The sequence below is a fragment of the Symphalangus syndactylus genome, chromosome 11, assembly GCF_028878055.3.
Source record: "Symphalangus syndactylus isolate Jambi chromosome 11, NHGRI_mSymSyn1-v2.1_pri, whole genome shotgun sequence".
NCBI classification, from domain to species: Eukaryota; Metazoa; Chordata; class Mammalia; order Primates; family Hylobatidae; genus Symphalangus; species Symphalangus syndactylus.
In genome coordinates, this window is record NC_072433.2 from 126,452,630 (window position 1) to 126,473,602 (window position 20,973).

The 20,973-nt window shown below is 43.5% G+C and overlaps 1 protein-coding gene across 5 annotated transcripts in view; it reads right to left on the reverse strand.

The window, feature by feature from the left end:
- Positions 1 to 2,515: 2,515 nt before the first annotated feature.
- The window catches only part of C11H16orf46 (chromosome 11 C16orf46 homolog), a 31,105-nt gene continuing 12,647 nt past the window's right edge, over positions 2,516 to 20,973 (reverse strand). The window contains exons 3-6 of one of the 5 annotated variants that reach the window (XR_008661143.2): positions 19,212 to 19,459; positions 10,484 to 11,416; positions 6,739 to 6,846; positions 2,516 to 3,418 (exon numbers count right to left, since the gene is read on the reverse strand). Coding sequence is in view for 2 of the 5 variants with exons in the window: in XM_063612469.1 (XP_063468539.1) it covers positions 10,439 to 11,416; positions 19,212 to 19,421 (1,188 nt within the window). In the remaining 3 variants the exon portion in view is untranslated. Of the gene's footprint in view, positions 3,419 to 6,738; positions 6,847 to 7,585; positions 11,417 to 19,211; positions 19,460 to 20,973 lie in introns of those variants that run through there. The other 4 variants (XR_010114344.1, XM_055299688.2, XM_063612469.1 and 1 more) reach the window with 4 other exon arrangements.

Here is a 20,973-nt window from a genome sequence, read left to right on the forward strand (position 1 = left end):
TCTCTACTAAAAATACAAAAATCAGCCGGGTGTGGTGGCACGTACCTGTAATCGCAGCTACTCAGGAGGCTGAGGCAGGAGAATTGCTTGAACCTGTGAGGTGGAGGCTGCAGTGAGCCGGGATCATGCCACCGCACTCCAGCCTGGCAACAGAGTGAGACTCCTTCTCAAAATAATAATAATAATAATAATAACCTTGAATGCAAATAGATTAAATTCTCTAGTTAAAGATATAGAGTGGATGAATGGATTTAGAAAATAAAACCTCCAACACCATCCAGCTATATGCTGCCTGAAAGAGACTCACTTAACAAGCAAGGTCATACAAAAACTAATGTGGAGGGACGGAAAAAGTTATCCCATGCAAATGGAAACCAAAGGAGAACACGAGTAGCTATACTTATATCAGATAACACAGACTTTAAGTCAAAACTGCAAAAAGAGAGAAAGTCATTATATAACAATTAATATAACAATTTTAAATATATATGCAACCAACACCAGAACATCCAAATATATAAAGCAAATATTATTAGATCTATAGGGAGAAATAGACTACAATACAACAACAATAGGGGATTTCAGCACTCCACCTTTGGCAATGGACCAATCATCCAGAAAATCAACAACAAAACATTAAATTGCACATTAGACCAAACGGACCTAACAGACATTAACAGAATATTCCTCCAAAACACTGCAGAATACACATTTTTCTTAATAACACATGAAACAGTTTCCAGGATGGATCACATGTTAGCCCACAAAATAAATCTTAACAAATTTAAGATTAAACTCATTTCGAGTTTTTTGTTTCTTTTAACCACAATGGCTATTACTAAAATGTCAAAAAATAACAGACGTTAGCAACTTTGCACAGAAAAGGGAACACTTATACACTGTTAGGGGGAATGTAAATTAGTTCAGCCCCTGTGGGAAGCAGTTTGGAGATTTCTCAATGAACTAAAAATAGAATTCAACCTAGCAATCCCATTAGTGGGCCTACCAAAGGAAAACAAATCATTCTACCAAAAAGACAGATGCACTCATATGTTTATCGCAGCACAATTCACAACAGCAAAGACATGGAATCAACCTAGGTGCCTATCAATGGTGGAATGGATTTCTTTTCTTTTTCTTTTTTTGTTTCTTTTTTGATTTTTTTTTTTGAGATGGAGTCTCACTCCATTGCCCAGGCTGGAGTGCAGCAGCCTCCGCCTCCCGGGTTCAAGTGATTCTCCTGCCTCAGCCCCCCAGGTAGCTAGAATTACAGGCATGTACCACCATGCTTGGCTAATTTTTGTATTTTTAGTAGAGACAGAGTTTCACCATGTTGGCCAGGCTGCTCTCGAACTCCTGACCTCAAATGATCCACCTCGGCCTCCCAAAGGGCTGGGATTACAGGTGTGAGCCACCGTGCACAGCCTGGATTTCTAAAATGTGGTACATATACATGATAGAATACTATGCAACCATAAAAAAGAACAAAATATATCCTTTGCAGCAGCATGGATGCAGCTGGATGCCATTACCTTAAGCAAATTAACACAAAAACAGAAAACCAAATACCACATGTTTTTATTTGTAAGTGGGAGCTAAACACTGGATACATGCAGACATAAAGATGAGAACAAACACTGGGGACTCTAAAAGTGGGGAGGTGGGAAGGGGAACAAGGGTTGAAACCTACCCATTGGATACTATGTTCAATATATGGGTGATGAGATCAATAGAAGTCCAAACCTCAGCATCACACAATATAACCATATAACAAACATGCAAATGTAGCCCCCACACCCCAAGTCTAAAATGTTTACTAGACTGTGAGTTCTAAATTTAAAAAAAAGAAAATTAAAATAATTTTTAAAAAGAGAAGGGTTATATCACTTTGGGGGGTTTAGAGACGCAGCCTTTGGGGTACCACACAGTTTTATTTTCCTTGTCTCTCACAATATATCCATGTGTGTTGTCCTCCGAAGCATGTTTAAATGGCATTAATTAGATTTGACAACTAGGAGGGGACAACATATATGCCTTCATACTCTCAACTTTTAAATGGCTCTAATTTGTTAAATGACATGAATTTTATGTATGTATGCATGTATTTATTTATTTATTTATTTTTGAGATGGAGTCTCGCTCTGTCGCCCAGGCTGGAGTGCAGTGGTGCAATCTCAGCTCACTGCAACCTCCACGTCCTGGGTTCAAGCAATTCTCCTGCCTCAGCCTCCGAGTAGCTGGGACTACAGGCATGCGCCACCACGCCCAGCTAATTTTTTGTATTTTTAGTAGAGACAGGTTTTTCCATGTTCGCCAGGCTGGTCTTGAACTGCTGGCCTAAGGTGATCCACTCACGTCGGCCTCCCAAAGTGCTGGGATTACAGATGTGAGCCACTGCGGCTGGCCATGAATTTTAATCTAGTTTCTTCAGCAAGGTGTTAGCCAGTAAAATGTTCTTAAGGCCAAGATGACGACTACATTGTTTTTCAATGTTTAAAACCAAAGGATTCTCTCAGTTGTTGGAACAGTATTTATTAGAAGATACGGTGATATTTCAGCTTACATATCCAGAGACGCAAGCTAGAAAACAAACAGGGAGGGCTCTCAGGTTGTCGGTGTTCTTGACGTTCACAGGGGCACTGCATTTAAAAATCAGCTTGCTTGAAAGGAGCAAGGCCCAAGCTATGTGAATCAGTAAAAGCAGCACTGTCTATGCCATAGCTGGAACACTACCAATATTCAGTTTATTCAACAAACTCCAGAAAAAACTCTAAATGTTTTATTGCCTTACTAATAAATAACAGAATAAAAACTAATAAATATTAGTAAGACAATTTTATTTATTGCTTTACTAATTAAAAACAAAATAAAAACTTTGTTCTAACTCCACGCATTCCAAAATAGTCTAGTTTCACCTATGAGAGACCACAGCCATGGCCACTCCACTAACTTTTCGTACTTTACTTGGAAGCAAGTTACTATCACAGAACATTAGGCTGCAAATAAGAAACAACAAAAAATTTAAACAAGTCATACTCTTTTTAACATCAGTGCAATAGTCCAATATATCTGAAAATGAAAATAAATTGTTTTGAAATTATCTCCACGGTGACTTTGTTATTTTCAAAAGTACATATATTATATTACCTCTGCATATAACCCCTGTTTGGGGGTCAGGTTGGGGAGACCTAAAAGAGCAAGCTGATGACCATGGCAGGTGTAAATAAGACCTTGCTCCAAACTTGGCGTCTTCTTACTGCTTCTGCTTGCGGCGTTTGACTCTCTGCTTTCTGGTGATCCACCGCTTTTCCATGTCCTGGGTGAAATATTTGCTTTTATGATTACATCTCAACCATGTTGCTGCTTAGGACTGAATGTGAAACTGATCCCTCTCCTACTTTATCTTCTTTTTACTGTGCTGTAACGAGAAATGTAATGACTTCAGAAAATGTAGAGCCCATGCTGCAATGAAAATGTGGCAGAAGTCAATGCATCTGAAGTATGACAAAAGGACATTCAACCATGAAGACTCCCCTCAATCACTTTTTCCTTGGTAGATGAAACTAGTCTCTAAAAACCAACAAGCAAACAACAACAACAAAAATAAAAAACTTTTTTCTTTTTAAAAAGTGAGCCCACCAAAATTAAGATTTCAATTTTGGGAAGCCAACCAAACTTTGGCAAATTATACATTAGGAATTATTTACTCTATATTGTCTTATTTTAGCTTACGAAAATATTTTTAGTTTTGTTGTATTTTAGAGTTAATACTATTAATGAATTGCAAGCTGGTATCAATGTTTTTGCACCTTCTTTTTTGGTAACGTGAGATATATATATCTATATACATATTGGCCAGGCTGGACCCGAACTCCTGACCTCAAGCGATCCACCCATCTTGGCATCCCAAAGTGCTGGAATTACAGGTATGAGCCACCACACCCGGCCACATGTGATATATCTTATTATTTTTTGAGACAGTGTCTCACTCTACTGCCCAGGCTGGTATGCAGTGGCGTGATCTCAGCTCACTGCAAACTCCACCTCCTGGGTTCAAGCCATTCTTATGCCTCAGCTGCCCGAGTAGCTGGGATTACAGGCACGCACCACCACGCCCAGCTAATTTTTCTATTTTTAGTAGAGACACGGTTTTGCCGTGTTGGCCAGGCTGGTCTTGAACTCCTGACCTCAAGTGATTCACCCACCTCAGACTCCCAGTGTGCTGGGATTACAGGTGTGAGCCACCGTGCCTGGCCAACATGTGGTATATATTTAAAGGATTTAAATCACTATTCTGTTACAAGATATGTGCCTAACTAGTAAGAACTCTTCAGAGTTAAAGTTCTCTAAATACTACCATAATGCCAAGTATTCCTCTGACATCCTACTTTCCTGAAATTTAGAGAAGTCAGTCATGAGGATTTCGCTGAATAGCCAAAGAAATTAAAATAGAGTCATGAACAGTAATAAAGCAGTGGTATTTATCCCAAATTCCATATTGGATTTATCTTCAGAGGACATACAGATCGGAACAAATGAAATCACTAACAGTTCTTTCACATTTAGGGGTTTAGTGATCATGGTTATTCTTGGGCAGATAAAAAGGAAAAAAAAATAAAGGCCTAGTGAATCGTCATAACCCTTGTGTGGTGCCGAAAATAAGAAACTATATTATATTTTCAAGCTAGTTCTCCTCAAGTTTTAATAAGTGGTAAAACTAGTTGGGCATGGGGGCTCATGCCTGTCATCCCAGCACTTTGAGAGGCCGAGGCAGGCGGATCACTTGAGTCCAAGAGTTCAAGACCAATCTGGGCAACATGGCAAAAACCGTCTCTTCAAAAATTACAAAAAAAAAATTAGCTGGGCATGGTTGTGTGTGCCTGTACAGCCAGCTATTAGGGAGGCTATGGTAGGAGGATCGCTTGAACCCTGGAGGCTAAGGCTGCAGTGAACTGTGATGGTACCACTGCACTCCAGCCTGGCTAACAGGATAAAGCCTGTCTCAAAAAATAAAATAAGTAGAGAAACTTTTTTTTTTTAATTGTTTTAAGACGGACTGTCGCTGTCACCCAAGCTAGAGTGCAGTGTTGGGATCTCAGCTCACTGCAAACCTCTGCTTCCCCGAGTTCAAGTGACTCTCCTGCCTCATCCCCACAAGCAGCTGGGATTACACCCATGTGCCACCATGCCTGGCTAATTTTTGTATTTTTAGTAGAGACGGGGTTTCGCCATGTTGGCCAGGCTGATCTCGAACTCCTGACCTCAAGTGATCTACCCACCTCAGCCTCCCAAAGTGCTGGGATTACAGGCATGAGCCACCACACCCGGCCAACTGTTTCATTTTAAAAGATACATGGGGAGGAAGATTTGTAGTTTAAGCTAAACGGGAGAGAAAAGCCACTTTGACATATACATATGAAGCACAGGTTGCCAGTGCCTGCTAAGGTGTATCCCACATAGTATTGGCTGCCTCTTCATATTTACATCTGCTCAGCCCAAGCAGTGAGTGTGGAAAAGTGAGTATTAAACATCAGAGAATTCTGAATAATGGCATTAAGTGTAAATACACTAATTTAATATCTTCGACTTATCTTGAAAACCTTGCCAAACCAGTAATGCACATTCTCCTGAAGATGGGAAAAGAGAATGCCCACAACTCTTCCTGTCACTGACTGAATGGGCCCTCCTGTTACTCTGAGAGACTCTTCTCAGAGAAAAGCAGACTTGGTGGGGTGTGGTGGCTCATGCCTGTAATCCTAGCACTTTGGGAGGCTGAGGCGGGTGGATCACTTGAGGTCAGGAGTTCGAGACCAGCCTAGCCAACCTGGTGAAACCCCGTCTCTACTAAAAATACAAAAATTAGCTGGGCATGGTGGCGGGCACCTGTAATCCCAGCTACTCGGGAGGCTGAGGCAGGAGAATCACTTGAACCCGGGAGGGGGAGGTTGCAGTGAGCCGAGATCGTGCCACAGCACTCCAGCCTGGGTGACAGAGCGAGACTCCATCTCAAAAAAAAAAAGCAGACTTATAGCTGCTTCTTTGCTTCTTTCTAGGAAGGACCTAGGCAGGTGTCACCCGGAGACCCTAGAGGACCAGCGCAAAATGGAGAGCACATATGCCTTCTGGGAGGCGGCAAGCTGGGCGTTCCCCCAGCTCCCTTCACACCTGTACCAAGGCACCTGCTTGATCTATAAGTAAGGCTGTCAGAGAAGCTGCAGCAAAGCTGGTGGGCTCCAAATTACTAATTCCCTAAAGCAGCGGTTCTCAGCTAGGGTAATTTTGCCCTGAAGGGGCATTTGGGAAAGTCTGGATACATTTTTGGTTGTCATGACTGGGGGTGGTATTGGCATCTAATATGTCAAGGCCAGGGGTGCTGCTACACATCCCACAGAGCACATACAGGCCCACCACAAAGAATGATCCAGCCCCAAATAGTACCAAAGCTGAAAAGCCCTGTCCTAAAGATAGGCCAGGTGATGCGGTGGCTTTCAGCATTGCTGTAAATACAGCACCTACCCGGGCCATTCAATCCTCCCATTCAATCCTCTCAGAAGTTATGTATATTGTTTAGAATGTGTTGAGGCCGGGCGTGGTGGCTCATGCTTGTAATCCCAGCACTTTGGTAGGCCAAGGTGGGCGCATCATTTGAGGTCAGGAGTTCGAGACCAGCCTGGCCTACGTGGTGAAACCCTGTCTCTACTAAAAATACAAAAATTAGCTGGGCATGGTGGTGCCCACCTGTAATCTCAGCTACTCGTGAGTCTGAGGCAGGAGAATTGCTTGAACCCAGGAGGCAGAGGTTGCAGTAAGTTGAGATCAGGCCAGCCTGGGCCACAGAGGAAGACCCTGTCTCAAAAAAAAAAAATATGTGTTGGTAGAGCAGGTTAAGTCCCCATAGTCTTAGGTTAAAAAAACTAAAATTTCTTCAGGGTTTTTACTATCATCATCTTTTGAAATGGATAAACTGAAATTCATTTAGGGTTTTTTTTTTTTTTTTCACATTAGAAAGGCCAGGATCCAGAGCAAGACTGATCAAAACCCGAAACAGGGCGGGCGCGGTGGCTCACGCCTGTAATCCCAGCACTCTGGGAGGCCGAGGCGGGTGGATCACGAGGTCAGGAGATCAAGACCATCCTGGCTAACACGGTGAAACCCCCTCTCTACTAAAAATGCAAAAATTAGCTAGGCATGGTGGCGCATACCTGTAATCCCAGCTACTCAGGATGCTGAGGCAGGAGAATCACTTGAACCCAGGAGACGGAGGTTGCAGTGAGCCGAGATTGCGCCACTGCACTCCAGCTTGGGCAAGAAAAGTGAAACTCCATCTCAAAAAAAAAAAAAAAAAAAAAAAAAAAAAACCTGAAACAGAAACAACTGTTCACCATTTTGAGTCTCTATAATAATAATGTTTGCAGGCAAGTTAAATGCATTAAAATGACAGAACTAGGGAAATTTCAGACATTACTCCCTCATTTTATAGGCAAAGGCAGAAATGCTCAGTGGCAAAGCTGGGGTACTAAAAAATATACATCCCAATTGTTCTCAACTCCTACGGAAAAGGAAGATGGTTCTTATTTTTACTTACTGCAGTGAATACTGGATTTATCCTGAGACTGTGTCCAAGAAAATATACAGATGCTTTTTGATCTAGGAGATTGAACTTGAAAAGCTTTTTCCTGGAACACCTTCGTATGCACAAATTCAAGAGTCATGCCTTAATCTGCACCGTGATGGTATTTAGACTGCTACAGTGGAAATACACGCAAAACCAGATGAGGAAAAAGGCCAGGGAATTAAGACAGATTGGACCCAAGCCAGGAGCACCTTAGTTGACAAGTTGCAAAGTTAAGTTCTGAGAACCCGTTAAAGAGTAAAGACCCATCATCAAATATCCAAATGCCAGCTCGCAGGCCAAAGGACTTCCATACAATTTTAAACAGTCAGTCATTCACTAGAGGAAAATTATCCAGCTTGTTATATTTGATCCACTCAATACATTCAGGAAAATCACAGATCTCTGTTGGAGTTCAACATACATTAACTGGTCATCTTCACCACATCCTGTTTCTGAAAATTGTTCCTATCTTAAAGGAAGAAACGACATTCTTGAACCCTCCTTCCTGCCTTATGTGATATTTTCCACCTAGTACTTCAGACGTCCCCAACCTGTGAAATATAGTTTGAGCCTTCAGAAACCCAGGCTACAAACCTTAATGCTGTCCTGACCAAACCCAACCCTCTGTTGAACAATTTCTCCTTGGGTTAGAAGAGGAAAATGATCCCCGATTCCCCTGCAGGATTAAAAGAGATAATGTCTGGGAAGAGGCCTTGGATTCTTATTTATTTATTTTTTTGAGACAGAGTCTTGTTCTGTTGCCCAGGCTGGAGTGCAATGGCGTGATCTCGGCTCACTGCAACCTCCGGAAACCCAGTCTCTACTAATAACACAAAAATGAGCTGGGTGTGGTGGTGGGCACCAGTAATACCAGCTACTTGGGAGGCTGGGGCACGAGAATCGCTTGAACCCAGGAGGTGGAGGTTACAGTGAGCCAAGATCATGCCACTGCCTGGGTGACAGAGCGAGATTCTGTCTCAAAAAAGCAAAACAAAACCCTAGGCAAACAGACAAGACATTACAAAGACCACTATGGAAGCAGATATTTACAAATATAGTCATATATTCTGTCTACTCCATCGTTTAGGAGACGAGAAATCCGGAGTTCAAGTCCAACCTACCTTAAGCAAATTCAAACTATGTAATTACAAAGCAGCTTAATAATTACTCGTATCACAGAACGGTTCATCAGAACATGTGCCTACATAGCAACATCACTTGGCATTTAAAATATAACTCATTTACAAATGTCATTTAATTTAGATGCAACTGTGGGAATATGAGTTGGGGTAAAATGAGGATAGAGGAAGGACAGAGGGAGAATGTAACAGCCCCTTTCCAAAAGTATCTGGGGTTGAGGGTTTCCAAATATTAGTTGCAAAGTAAGGCCAGAGGAAGCATGTGGGATGATAATCACAGTGATCTTTTTATTTTTCCCCAAAAAGTAATTTTTTTTTTTTTTTGAGACGGAGTATCGCTCTGTCACCCAGGCTGGAGTGCAGTGGCACTATATCTCTGCTCACTGCAAGCTCCGCCTCCTGGGTTCACACCATTCTCCTGCCTCAGCCTCCCAAGTAGCTGGGACTACAGGCGCCAGCCACCATGCCTGGCTAATTGTTTGTATTTTTAGTAGAGACGGGGTTTCACCGTGTTAGCCAGGATGGTCTCGATCTCCTGACCTCGTGATCCGCCCGCCTCGGCCTCCCAAAGTGTTGGGATTACAGGCGTCAGCCACCGTGCCCGGCCCCAGAAAGTAATTATTCTTAACCTGCTTCCCAGGCTGGATTCTGTAGCACTGTAGCTAAAACTTCCACACAGAGATTAGTATGAGGGTGCAATCTAAGGATATGGCACCCTGAACATGCAGGAGACGATAGATAGTGTATGTACACGGAAACAATCTCAGGGTATGACACCCTGGACACACAGGGTCTCTAATGCCTTGGACGTCCTGGACACAAGCTAGTTTTCTTTTCTTTCTTTTGAGGTGGAGTTTCGCTCTTATTGCCCAGGCTGGAATACAATGACATGATCTCGGCTCACCACAACCTCTGCCTCCTGGGTTCAAGCGATTCTCCTGCCTCAGCCTCCTGAGTAGCTGGGATTACAGGCATGTGCCACCACGCCCGGCTAATTTTTTTTACTTTAGTAGAGACAGGGTTTCTCCATGTTGGTCAGGCTGGTCTTGAACTCCCAACCTCAGGTGATCTGCCCGCCTTGGCCTCCCAAAGTGCTGGGATTACAGGCGTGAGCCACCGCACCTGGCCTGGAGTTTTCTACTAAAGCAATTCTTCAGATCTTTGTTGCAAGAGCAAATGAGGCAGTAGATAGACACCTGCTTCGTTCAAAAGATCAGGAGGCAGTTTGGTCTAAACCAGCCCAGTATACTTAGTTTGAGGCACAGGGGTGGGGCAGAAAGGACACCTGCCAGACGCCTCTGGGCTTGAGCCGGGGCCAGCATGGAGGGAAGGAGGCCCTTTGGATTCCCCACCTTCTGCATGGCTTCTGCTGGGAGTGGACATGAGGCAGGCAGAGGCCGGGGCTGGCATGACCAATTGGCATTTTGTGAATGGCTAAATAGCAGAAGCAGGTAACACATGAATATGGTGTTTTAGAAAATAAATCCCAACCTATCCACTGAGGTTCAGTTTTCTTCGGTTGTACTACAAAAAAAAAAAAAATGGAGGAAAAGAAGAGGAAAGACAGATTGACGGGGAGGAGAGAAAGAGAGAGTGGGAGGTGGGTGGTAAATGAGAGAGAAGACAGAGAAAGGATGGCTGCATCTCAAGCAGTGCTTATTCCCAGGGGTTCTACCGTGACCGCTCAGAGGATCCTGTGGGTAGAGATGGGAATGACAACTCTGCTCACTGTGAGAGACGGCAAGAGAGGTCTTGGGAAAACTTTGGTCTCCAGCATTTGGGGCCTGTTTTCCTGCTTGGCCTTTGGGAGAACGTGCTTTTGAGTGATCACAGGAGATCTTGGCTCCTTGACTTTTAATTTGGATTTGTAGTTTTGCACTCCCCGTTTCTGCAGAAGCGGCAAGGCAGCAAGGTAGCGAACGTTGCTGGGGTCTGGAGGGCACGCCAGGTTTTTCTCAGACAGGAGGGACCACTGCAGGCAGCACTGCTCCGGATCGGCGAGCAGGGATGTCCGGGCCGCTGGGGAAGGGGAAGATGGCGTGTCGTTGACCACAGGGTGTTTGGCCAGCTCACTGGGTCTCTTTTCACCTTTCCCATCTGCTGTTTTCAAGTCATATGCACAAGCCACACACCCATCCTTTTCCACACTCAGCACCTTCTCTTCTGACTGCAAGAAAGAGTTCTTACTCTTCTTACCCAGAACATCCAAAGCATTTGAAAGTGAAGCCTTCAGGGGAGGCAGAACTAAGAGAGCCCTGGAAGTCAGGGGGCCTGGGATGGACAGCCCTCTGTGGGCCCCTCCACTGGGGTTCCCAAGGGCCTTGCCCCTATTAGTGTTGGGGATGGCCCAGTCTTCGTTGCACCAAATAAACTCCTTGATTTGCAGACTTTTTTTCTCTGCTCGAAAGTAGGTGGGAAAGCAGATGTCGCTAATCGCCCTGGAAGCAGTGTTGGGGCCCTGGGGGGCTGCCTGAGTCTGGGAGGGGCTGCTCTGATCCTTCTCTGGGCCCCCCTCAGTAGGAGGCTTCGTCTCGAGGCTCCAGTGGGAGAGGTTAACACACACCAAGCAGTCGCTGCAGGCACCTTCCCCTACCCTCGCCTGTTTTGGTATCTTCCTCGGCCAGATGCAGGCAGCTGGAGAAGTCCTTCCCCACCCTTGGACCTGCAAATAAAGCAGCATGTTACTCCTCCAGCCGAGGGGCCCAAACTGTCCTTGCTCCAATTTTGGCCACATTCCCATTTTGGCAGCCTTATGTGAAACAATATTCTTATTTTTATTTATTTTTTTACTACCCCTTTCCCCACCAATAATTTTCTTAAAATTCATTCGCTTAAAAAAAAATTCCTGATGGCCGAATAGGAACAGCTCCGGTCTCCAGCTCCCAGCCCCAGCGACACAGAAGACGGGTGATTTCTGCATTTCTGCTTGAGGTACCGGTTTCATCTCACTAGGGAGTGCCTAACAGTGGGTTCAGGACAGTCGGTGAAGCGCACTGTGCGCGAGCCGAAGCAGGGCGAGGCATTGCCTCACTCGGGAAGCGCAAGGGGTCAGGGAGTTCCCTTTCCTAGTCAAAGAAAGGGAAAACAGACGGCACCTGGAATATCGGGTCAGTCCCGTCCTAATACTGCGCTTTTCCAACGGGCCTGGAAAACGGCACACTAGGAGATTGTGTCCCGCACCTGGCTCGGAGGGTCCTATGCCCACAGAGTCTTGCTGATTGCTAGCACAGCAGTCTGAGATCACGCTGCAAGGCGGCAACGAGGCTGGGGGAGGGGCGCCCGCCATTGCCCAGGCTTGCTTAGGTAAACAAAGCAGCCAGGAAGCTCGAACTGGGTGGAGCCCACCACAGCTCAAGGAGGCCCGCCTGCCTCTGTAGGCTCCACCTCTGGGGGCAGGGCACAGACAACCAAAAACTCAGCGAGAACCTCCACAGCCTTAAATGTCCCTGTCTGACTGACAGCTTTGAAGAGAGTAGTGGTTCTCCCAGCACGCAGCTGGAGATCTGAGAACGGACAGACTGCCTCCTAAAGTGGGCCCCTCACCCCTGAGCAGCCTAACTGGGAGGCACCCCCCCAGTGGGACAGACTGACACCTCATTCAACCGGGTACTCCTCTGAGACAAAACTTTCAGAGGAACTATCAGACAGCTGAATTTGTGGTCTCACGAAAATCCGCTGTTCTGCAGCCACCGGTGCTGACACCCAGCCAAACAGGGTCTGGAGTGGACCTCTAGTAAACTCCAACAGACCTGCAGCTGAGGGTCTTGTCTGGTAGAAGGAAAATTAACAAACAGAAAGGACATCCACACCAAAAACCCATCTGTACATCACCATCATCGAAGACAAAAAGTAGACAAAACCACAAAGATGGGGAAAAAACAGACCAAAAAAACTGGAAACTCTAAAAAACAGAGCACCTCTCCTCCTCCAAAGGAACGCAGTTCCTCACCAGCAATGGAACAAAGCTGGATGGAGGATGACTTTGATGAGTTGAGAGAAGAAGGCTTCAGACGATCAAACTACTCTGAGCTACGAGAGGAAATTCAAAACAATAGCAAAGAAGTTAAAAACTTTGAAAAAAAATTAGAAGAATGGATAACTAGAATAACCAATGGAGAGAAGGGCTTAAAGGAGATGATGGAGCTGAAAGCCAAGTTTCGAGAACTACGCGAAGAATGCAGAAGCCTCAGTAGCAGATGCGATCAACTGGAAGAAAGGGTATCGCTGATAGAAGATGAAATGAATGAAATGAAGAGAGAAGGGAAGTTTAGAGAAAAAAGAATAAAAAGAAATGAACAAAGCCTCCAAGAAATTTGGGACTATGTGAAAAGACCAAACCTACGTCTGATTGGTGTACCTGAAAATGATGGGGAGAATGGAACCAAGTTGGAAAACACTCTGCAAGATATTATCCAGGAGAACTTCCCCAATCTAGCAAGGCAGGCCAGCATTCAGATTCAGGAAATACAGAGAACGCCACAAAGATACTCCTCGAGAAGGGCAACTCCAAGACACATAATTGTCAGATTCACCAAAGTGGAAATGAAGGAAAAAATGTTAAGGGCAGCCAGAGAGAAAGGTCGGGTTACCCACAAAGGGAAGCCCATCAGACTAACAGCTGATCTCTCAGCAGAAACTCTACAAGCCAGAAGAGAGTGGGGGCCGATATTCAACATTCTTAAAGAAAAGAATTTTCAACCCAGAATTTCCTATCCCGCCAAACTAAGCTTCATAAGTGAAGGAGAAATAAAATACTTTACAGACAAGCAAACGCTGAGTGATTTTGTCACCACCAGGCCTGCCCTAAAAGAGCTCCTGAGGGAAGCACTAAACATGGAAAGGAACAACCGGTACCAGCCCCTGCAAAAACATGCCAAATTGTAAAGACCATCGAGGCTAGGAAGAAACTATAGAAACTAACGAGCAAAATAACCAACTAACATCATAATGACAGGATCAGATTCACACATAACAATATTCACGTTAAATGTAAATGGGCTAAATGCTCCAATCAAAAGACACAGACTGGCAAACTGGATAAGGAGTCAGGACCCATCAGTGTGCTGTATTCAGGAAACCCATCTCGTGTGCAGAGACACACATAGACTCAAAATAAAGGGATGGAGGAAGATCTATCAAGCAACTGGAAAACAAAAAAAGGCAGGGGTTGCAATCCTAGTCTCTGATAAAATAGACTTTAAACCAACAAAGATCAAAAGAGACAAAGAAGGCCATTACATAATGGTAAAGGGATCAATTCAACAAGAAGAGCTAACTATCCTAAATATATATGCACCCAACACAGGAGCACCCAGATTCATAAAGCAAGTCCTCAGTGACCTACAAAGGGACTTAAACTCCCACACAATAATAATGGGAGATTTTAATACCCCACTGTCAGCATTAGACAGATCAACGAGACAGAAAGTTAACAAGGATATCCAGGAATTGAACTCAGCTCTACATAAAGTGGACCTAATAGACATCTACAGAACTCTCCACCCCAAATCAACAGAATATACATTTTTTTCAGCACCACACCACACCTATTCCAAAATTGACCACATAGTTGGAAGTAAAGCTCTTCTCAGCAAATGTAAAAGAACAGAGATTATAACAAACTGTCTCTCAGACCACAGTGCAATCAAACTAGAACTCAGGATTAAGAAACTCACTCAAAACCGCTCAACTACATGGAAACTGAACAACCTGCTCCTGAATGACTATTGGGTACATAATGAAATGAAGGCAGAAATAAAGATGTTCTTTGAAACCAACGAGAACAAAGACACAACATACCAGAATCTCTGGGACACGTTCAAAGCAGTGTGTAGAGGGAAATTTATAGCACTAAATGCCCACAAGAGAAAGCAGGAAAGATCCAAAATTGACACCCTAACATCACAATTAAAAGAACTAGAAAAGCAAGAGCAAACACATTCAAAAGCTAGCAGAAGGCTAGAAATAACTAAAATCAGAGCAGAACTGAAGGAAATAGAGACACAAAAAACCCTTCAAAAAATTAATGAATCTAGGAGCTGCTTTTTTGAAAAGATCAACAAAATTGATGGACCGCTAGCAAGACTAATAAAGAAGAAAAGAGAGAAGAATCAAATAGATGCAATAAAAAACGAAAAAGGGGATATCACCACCGATCCCACAGAAATACAATCTACCATCAGAGAATACTACAAACACCTCTATGCAAATAAACTAGAAAATCTGGAAGAAATGGATAAATTCCTCGACAAATACACCCTCCCAAGACTAAACCAGGAAGAAGTTGAATCTCTGAATAGACCAATAACAGGTTCTGAAATTGTGGCAATAATCAATAGCTTACCAACCAAAAAGAGTCCAGGACCTGATGGATTCACAGCTGAATTCTACCAGAGGTACAAGGAGGAACTGGTACCATTCCTTCTGAAACTATTCCAATCGATAGAAAAAGAGGGAATCCTCCCTAACACATTTTACGAAGCCAGCATCGTCCTGATACCAAAACCTGGCAGGGACATAACCAAAAAAGAGAATTTCAGACCAATATCCTTGATGAACATTGATGCAAAAATCCTCAATAAAATACTGGCAAACCGAATCCAGCAGCACATCAAAAAGCTTATCCACCATGATCAAGTGGGCTTCATCCCTGGGATGCAAGGCTGGTTCAACATACGCAAATCAATAAATGTAATCCAGCATATAAACAGAACCAAAGACAAAAACCACATGATTATCTCAATAGATGCAGAAAAGGCCTTTGACAAAATTCAACAACCCTTCATGCTAAAAACTCTCAATAAATTAGGTATTGATGGGACGTATCTCAAAATAATAAGAGCTATCTACAACAAACCCACAGCCAATATCATACTGAATGGGCAAAAACTGGAAGCATTCCCTCTGAAAACTGGCACAAGACAGGGATGCCCTCTCTCACCGCTACTATTCAACATAGTGCTGGAAGTTCTGGCCAGAGCAATCAGGCAGGAGAAGGAAATAAAGGGTATTCAATTAGGAAAAGAGGAAGTCAAATTGTCCCTGTTTGCAGATGACATGATTGTATATCTAGAAAACCCCATTGTCTCAGCCCAAAATCTCCTTAAGCTGATTAGCAACTTCAGCAATGTCTCAGGATACAAAATTAATGTACAAAAATCACAAGCATTCTTGTACACCAATAACAGACAAACAGAGAGCCAAATCATGAGTGAACTCCCATTCACAATTGCTTCAAAGAGAATAAAATACCTAGGAATCCAACTTACCAGGGATGTGAAGGACCTCTTCAAGGAGAACTACAAACCACTGCTCAATGAAATAAAAGAGGATACAAACAAATGGAAGAACATTCCATGCTCATGGGTTGGAAGAATCAATATCGTGAAAATGGCCATACTGCCCAAGGTAATTTATAGATTCAATGCCATCCCCATCAAGCTACCAATGACTTTCTTCACAGAATTGGAAAAAACTACTTTAAAGTTCATATGGAACCAAAAAAGAGCCCGCATCGCCAAGTCAATCCTAAGCCAAAAGAACAAAGCTGGAGGCATCACGCTACCTGACTTTATACTACAAGGCTACAGTAACCAAAACAGCATGGTACTGGTACCACAACAGAGACATAGATCAATGGAACAGAACAGAGCCCTCAGAAATGATGCCGCATAGCTACAACTATCTGATCTTTGACAAACCTGACAAAAACAAGAAATGGGGAAAGGATTCCCTATTTAATAAATGGTGCTGGGAAAACTGGCTAGCCATATGTAGAAAGCTGCAACTGGATCCCTTCCTTACACCTTATACAAAAATTAATTCAAGATGGATTAAAGACTTATATGTTAGACCTAAAACCATTAAAATCCTACAAGAAAACCTAGGCAATACCATTCAGGACATAGGCGTGGGCAAGGACTTCATGTCTAAAACACCAAAAGCAATGGCAACAAAAGCCAAAATCGACAAATGGGATCTCATTAAACTAAAGAGCTTCTGCACAGCAAAAGAAACTATCATCAGAGTGAACAGGCAACCTACACAATGGGAGAAAATTTTTGTAACCTACTCATCTGACAAAGGGCTAATATCCAGAATCTACAATGAACTCAAACAAATTTACAAGAAAAAAACAAACAACCCCATCAAAAAGTGGGCAAAGGACATGAACAGACACTTCTCAAAAGAAGACATTTATGCAGCCAAAAAACACATGAAGAAATGCTCCTCATCACTGGCCATCAGAGAAATGCAAATCAAAACCACAGTGAGATACCATCTCACACCAGTTAGAATGGCCATCATTAAAAAATCAGGAAACAACAGGTGCTGGAGAGGATGTGGAGAAATAGGAACACTTTTACACTGTTGGTGGGACTGTAAACTAGTTCAACCATTGTGGAAGTCAGTGTGGCGATTCCTCAGGGATCTAGAACTAGAAATACCATTTGACCCAGCCATCCCATTACTGGGTATATACCCAAAGGACTATAAATCATGCTGCTATAAAGACACATGCACACGTATGTTTATTGCGGCACTATTCACAATAGCAAAGAGTTGGAACCAACCCAAATGTCCAACAACGATAGACTGGATTAAGAAAATGTGGCACATATACACCATGGAATACTATGCAGCCATAAAAAATGATGAGTTCGTGTCCTTTGTAGGGACATGGATGAAACTGGAAAACATCATTCTCAGTAAACTATCGCAAGGACAAAAAACCAAACACCGCATGTTCTCACTCATAGGTGGGAATTGAACAATGAGAACTCATGGACACAGGAAGGGGAACTTCATGCTCCGGGGACTGTTGTGGGGTGGGGGGAGGGGGGAGGGACAGCATTAGGAGATACACCTAAGGCTAAATGACGAATTAATGGGTGCAGGAAATCAACATGGCACATGGATACATATGTAACAAACCTGCACATTGTGCACATGTACCCTAAAACCCTAAAGTATAATAAAAAAAAAAAAAAAAAAAAAAAAAAAAAAAAATTCCTTCAAAGTTGCAAAGCATGAAAAAAAAGTGTAATACCTACTGTCACCCCTACAGAGCAGTAACAGTATTTGTAACAGTATTTGTTAATCCTAAATACTAGCGAGGGCATTTGTTAATCCTAAAATACTAATCAGTGGTATTTGTAAATGGCCACTTTGATGTGCTGACTATATTTCTTTTCAAATGCACTTTTAAATTCGAAGCTATTAAAATAAAATGAAAACCGTTCATACTTGTGCCACCAACAAGGATTTCAGGCACCGCCAGTCTCTGCTTCCCATACCCAGGGAATACTGTTGCTTGGAGAGGCTGGAGGGAGACCGAGGAGCAGAGGCAGGTCCTGGAATGCAGAGGAGCCCTGCGTACCCAGGGTTACCTACTCCCCATCCACGCCCAGAGTCCTCCGGCTGATCTTGCCACAGAGATCACCATTAAAATAGGGTTGCCAGATAAAAATACAGGACTACATTTTGGACATACTTACACTGATAAATTAGGTGTTGTTTATCTGGTAATCCTATGTTTAATCACTGGATTAGACCAAGTTTTCTTACCGTTTTATGCTTTTATTTTTTTAGTTTTCTTTTAGTTTTAAATATAGGATTCTATTATTGATTCTAAGAATTGTTTAAGGGTAAGCCTGCAGACCAGGTGCAGCGGCTCAGGCCTGTAATCCCAGCACTTTGGGAGGCTGAGGTGGGCAGATCGCCTAAGGTCAAGAGTTCGACACCAGCCTGGCCAATATGGTGAAACCCTGTCTCTACTAAAAATACAAAAATTAGCTGGGCATGGTGGGCACCTATAATCCCAGCTAGTCAGGAGGCTGAGGCAGGAGAATCGCTGGAACTCAGGAGGCAGAGGTTGCAGTGAGCCAAGATCGCGCCACTGCACTCCAGCCTGGGCAACAGACAGAGACTCCATCTCAGGAAAAAAAAAAAAACGAAACAAAAACCCACAGAGTTCTGAGTAGACCCATTAGGAAAGAAGCCTCAGTTCTCTCAGGGAGTTCAGCAAAGCTGTTAAGGAGCTCAGGGTTCTAGAGTCCAGGAGACCTGGATTCAAGCCCTGCCTTGGCCACTTACTGGCTGGGTCATCTCGAGCAGTCGCTGTTACTTTATCTTCCAAGTGACTCAGTATACTCATCCACAAAGCGAGGCTGGGAATAAAACTTGCCTCATATGGCTACTGAGAGGTTAGATGAATTAATACATCCAAAGTACTTCCAACGCACTTAGTATTGTGCTGTCCACATACTAAGTGGCCATAAATATCCACAGTAGGTGCTGCTATTATCATCAATAATATTTTACCTCGATTCCAGGGTTTCTACATGTCATTGATTCCACATTTTTTGGTAATATTAACTATTTTTGGAAAAAAGAGGCTTGCACCATAACACTGATGTGCAAGAGACAGAAAAGCTGTGACTCAGAAAGATACTCACTGCCTCTTCCCATCCAGTTCCAATAATAAACTCTTTGGCTTTTTCATCTTGTTCAAGTGTAACGTCACTGATATCGAGAAGACAATAAACATGATTCTTTTCACTTCTTCCATCTGGACAAGTATAGGTTGGTTCTGTTTCTTCTTTGCATTGAATTTCATTATTTTCACCATTTTCTAAGTCAGTCTCATTTTTTTGACAGAGATCCATTACTGTGATGGCTGCTTAAAGTTTTTAACATCTTCTTGCTGTTTGAAAACATGAACGGAACTTCGTTTTTAATATTAATTTTTTTAAAAAAAAAGCAATTCAATACTCAGGTGAAATATCTTCAAGACACATTCAGGAATACGGTCGGCCGCAGTGGCTCATGCCTGTAATTCCAGCAATTACTTTGGGAGGCCAAGGCAGGCGGATCACTTGAGGTCAGGAGTTTGTGGCCAGTCTGGCCAACATGGTGAAACCTCGTCTCTACTAAAAATAAGGTGGGCGCCTGTAATCCCAGCTACTCGGGAGACTGAGGCAGGAGAATCGCTTGAACCCAGGAGGCAGAGGTTGCAGTGAGCTCAGATTGGCCACTACACTCCAGCCTGGGTTAGAGAGTGAGATTACGTCTCAAAAAAAAAAGAAACATTCAGGAATAGACTGAGAACAAATATTACGAAACCATCCACTGCCAACCACTGGCAGTATGAAAGATAAGGCAGCCAGGAGCGATGGCTCACACTTGTATTCTCAGCACTTTGGGAGGCTGAGGCTGATGGATCACCTGAGGTCAGGAGTTCAAGGCCAGCCTGGCCAACATGGCAAAACCCCAACCCTACTAAAAATACAAAATTAGCTGGCTGTGGTGGTGCACACCTGTAATCCCAGCTACTCGGAAGGCTGAGGCAGGAGAATCACTTGAATCCAGGAGGTGGAGGATGCAGTGAGCCGAGATCACACTATTGCACTCCAGCCTGGGCAACAGAGCGAGACTCTGTCTCAAATAAATAAATAAATAAATAAATAAATAAATAAATAAGTAAGATATGAAGAGACATAGGGAGAAGATGGCCATCTATAAGCCAAAGACAGCAGCCTGGAACACAGCCTCCTCTTACAACCCTCAGAAGGAACAAACCCTGCCAACACTTTGATTTTGGACTTTGAGAATCCAGACCTATGAGGTAATACATTTCTGTTGTTTAAGCCACTCAGTCTGTGGTACATTGTCATTGCCCCTAGCAAAGTAAAACAGTAGGTGATGGTGATAACACTATCTACCATTAACGGATGTTTTTCTGGAAAATTCACTTGGCATTTAGAATCTAGACAAAGGGTCTGGAAAGTTGTAATCCTGATCAGAGCCAAATAGCTGAACAGTTCCAGTCCTATTTACCGGCTGTGTCCCTTGAGCAATGACTTACTTTTCTGGGTCTGTTTGCTCATCTATAAAAAGGGCAAAATTGGCTGGGTGCGATGGCTCATGCCTGTAATCCCAGCACTTTCGGAGGCCAAGCTGTGTGGATCATTTGAGGTTAGGTGTTTGAGACCAGCCTGACCAACACAGTGAAACCCTATCTCCACTAAAAATACAAAAAAGTTAGCCAGGGGTGGTGGTGCACACCTGTAGTCCCGGCTACTCAGGAGGCTGTGGCAGGAGAATTGCTTGAACTTGGGAGGCAGAGGTTGCAGTGAGCCGAGGTCGCGCCACTGCACTCCAGCCTGGGCGACAAAGTAAGAATCCGTCTCAAAAAAAAAAAAAAAAGGCAAAAGCATG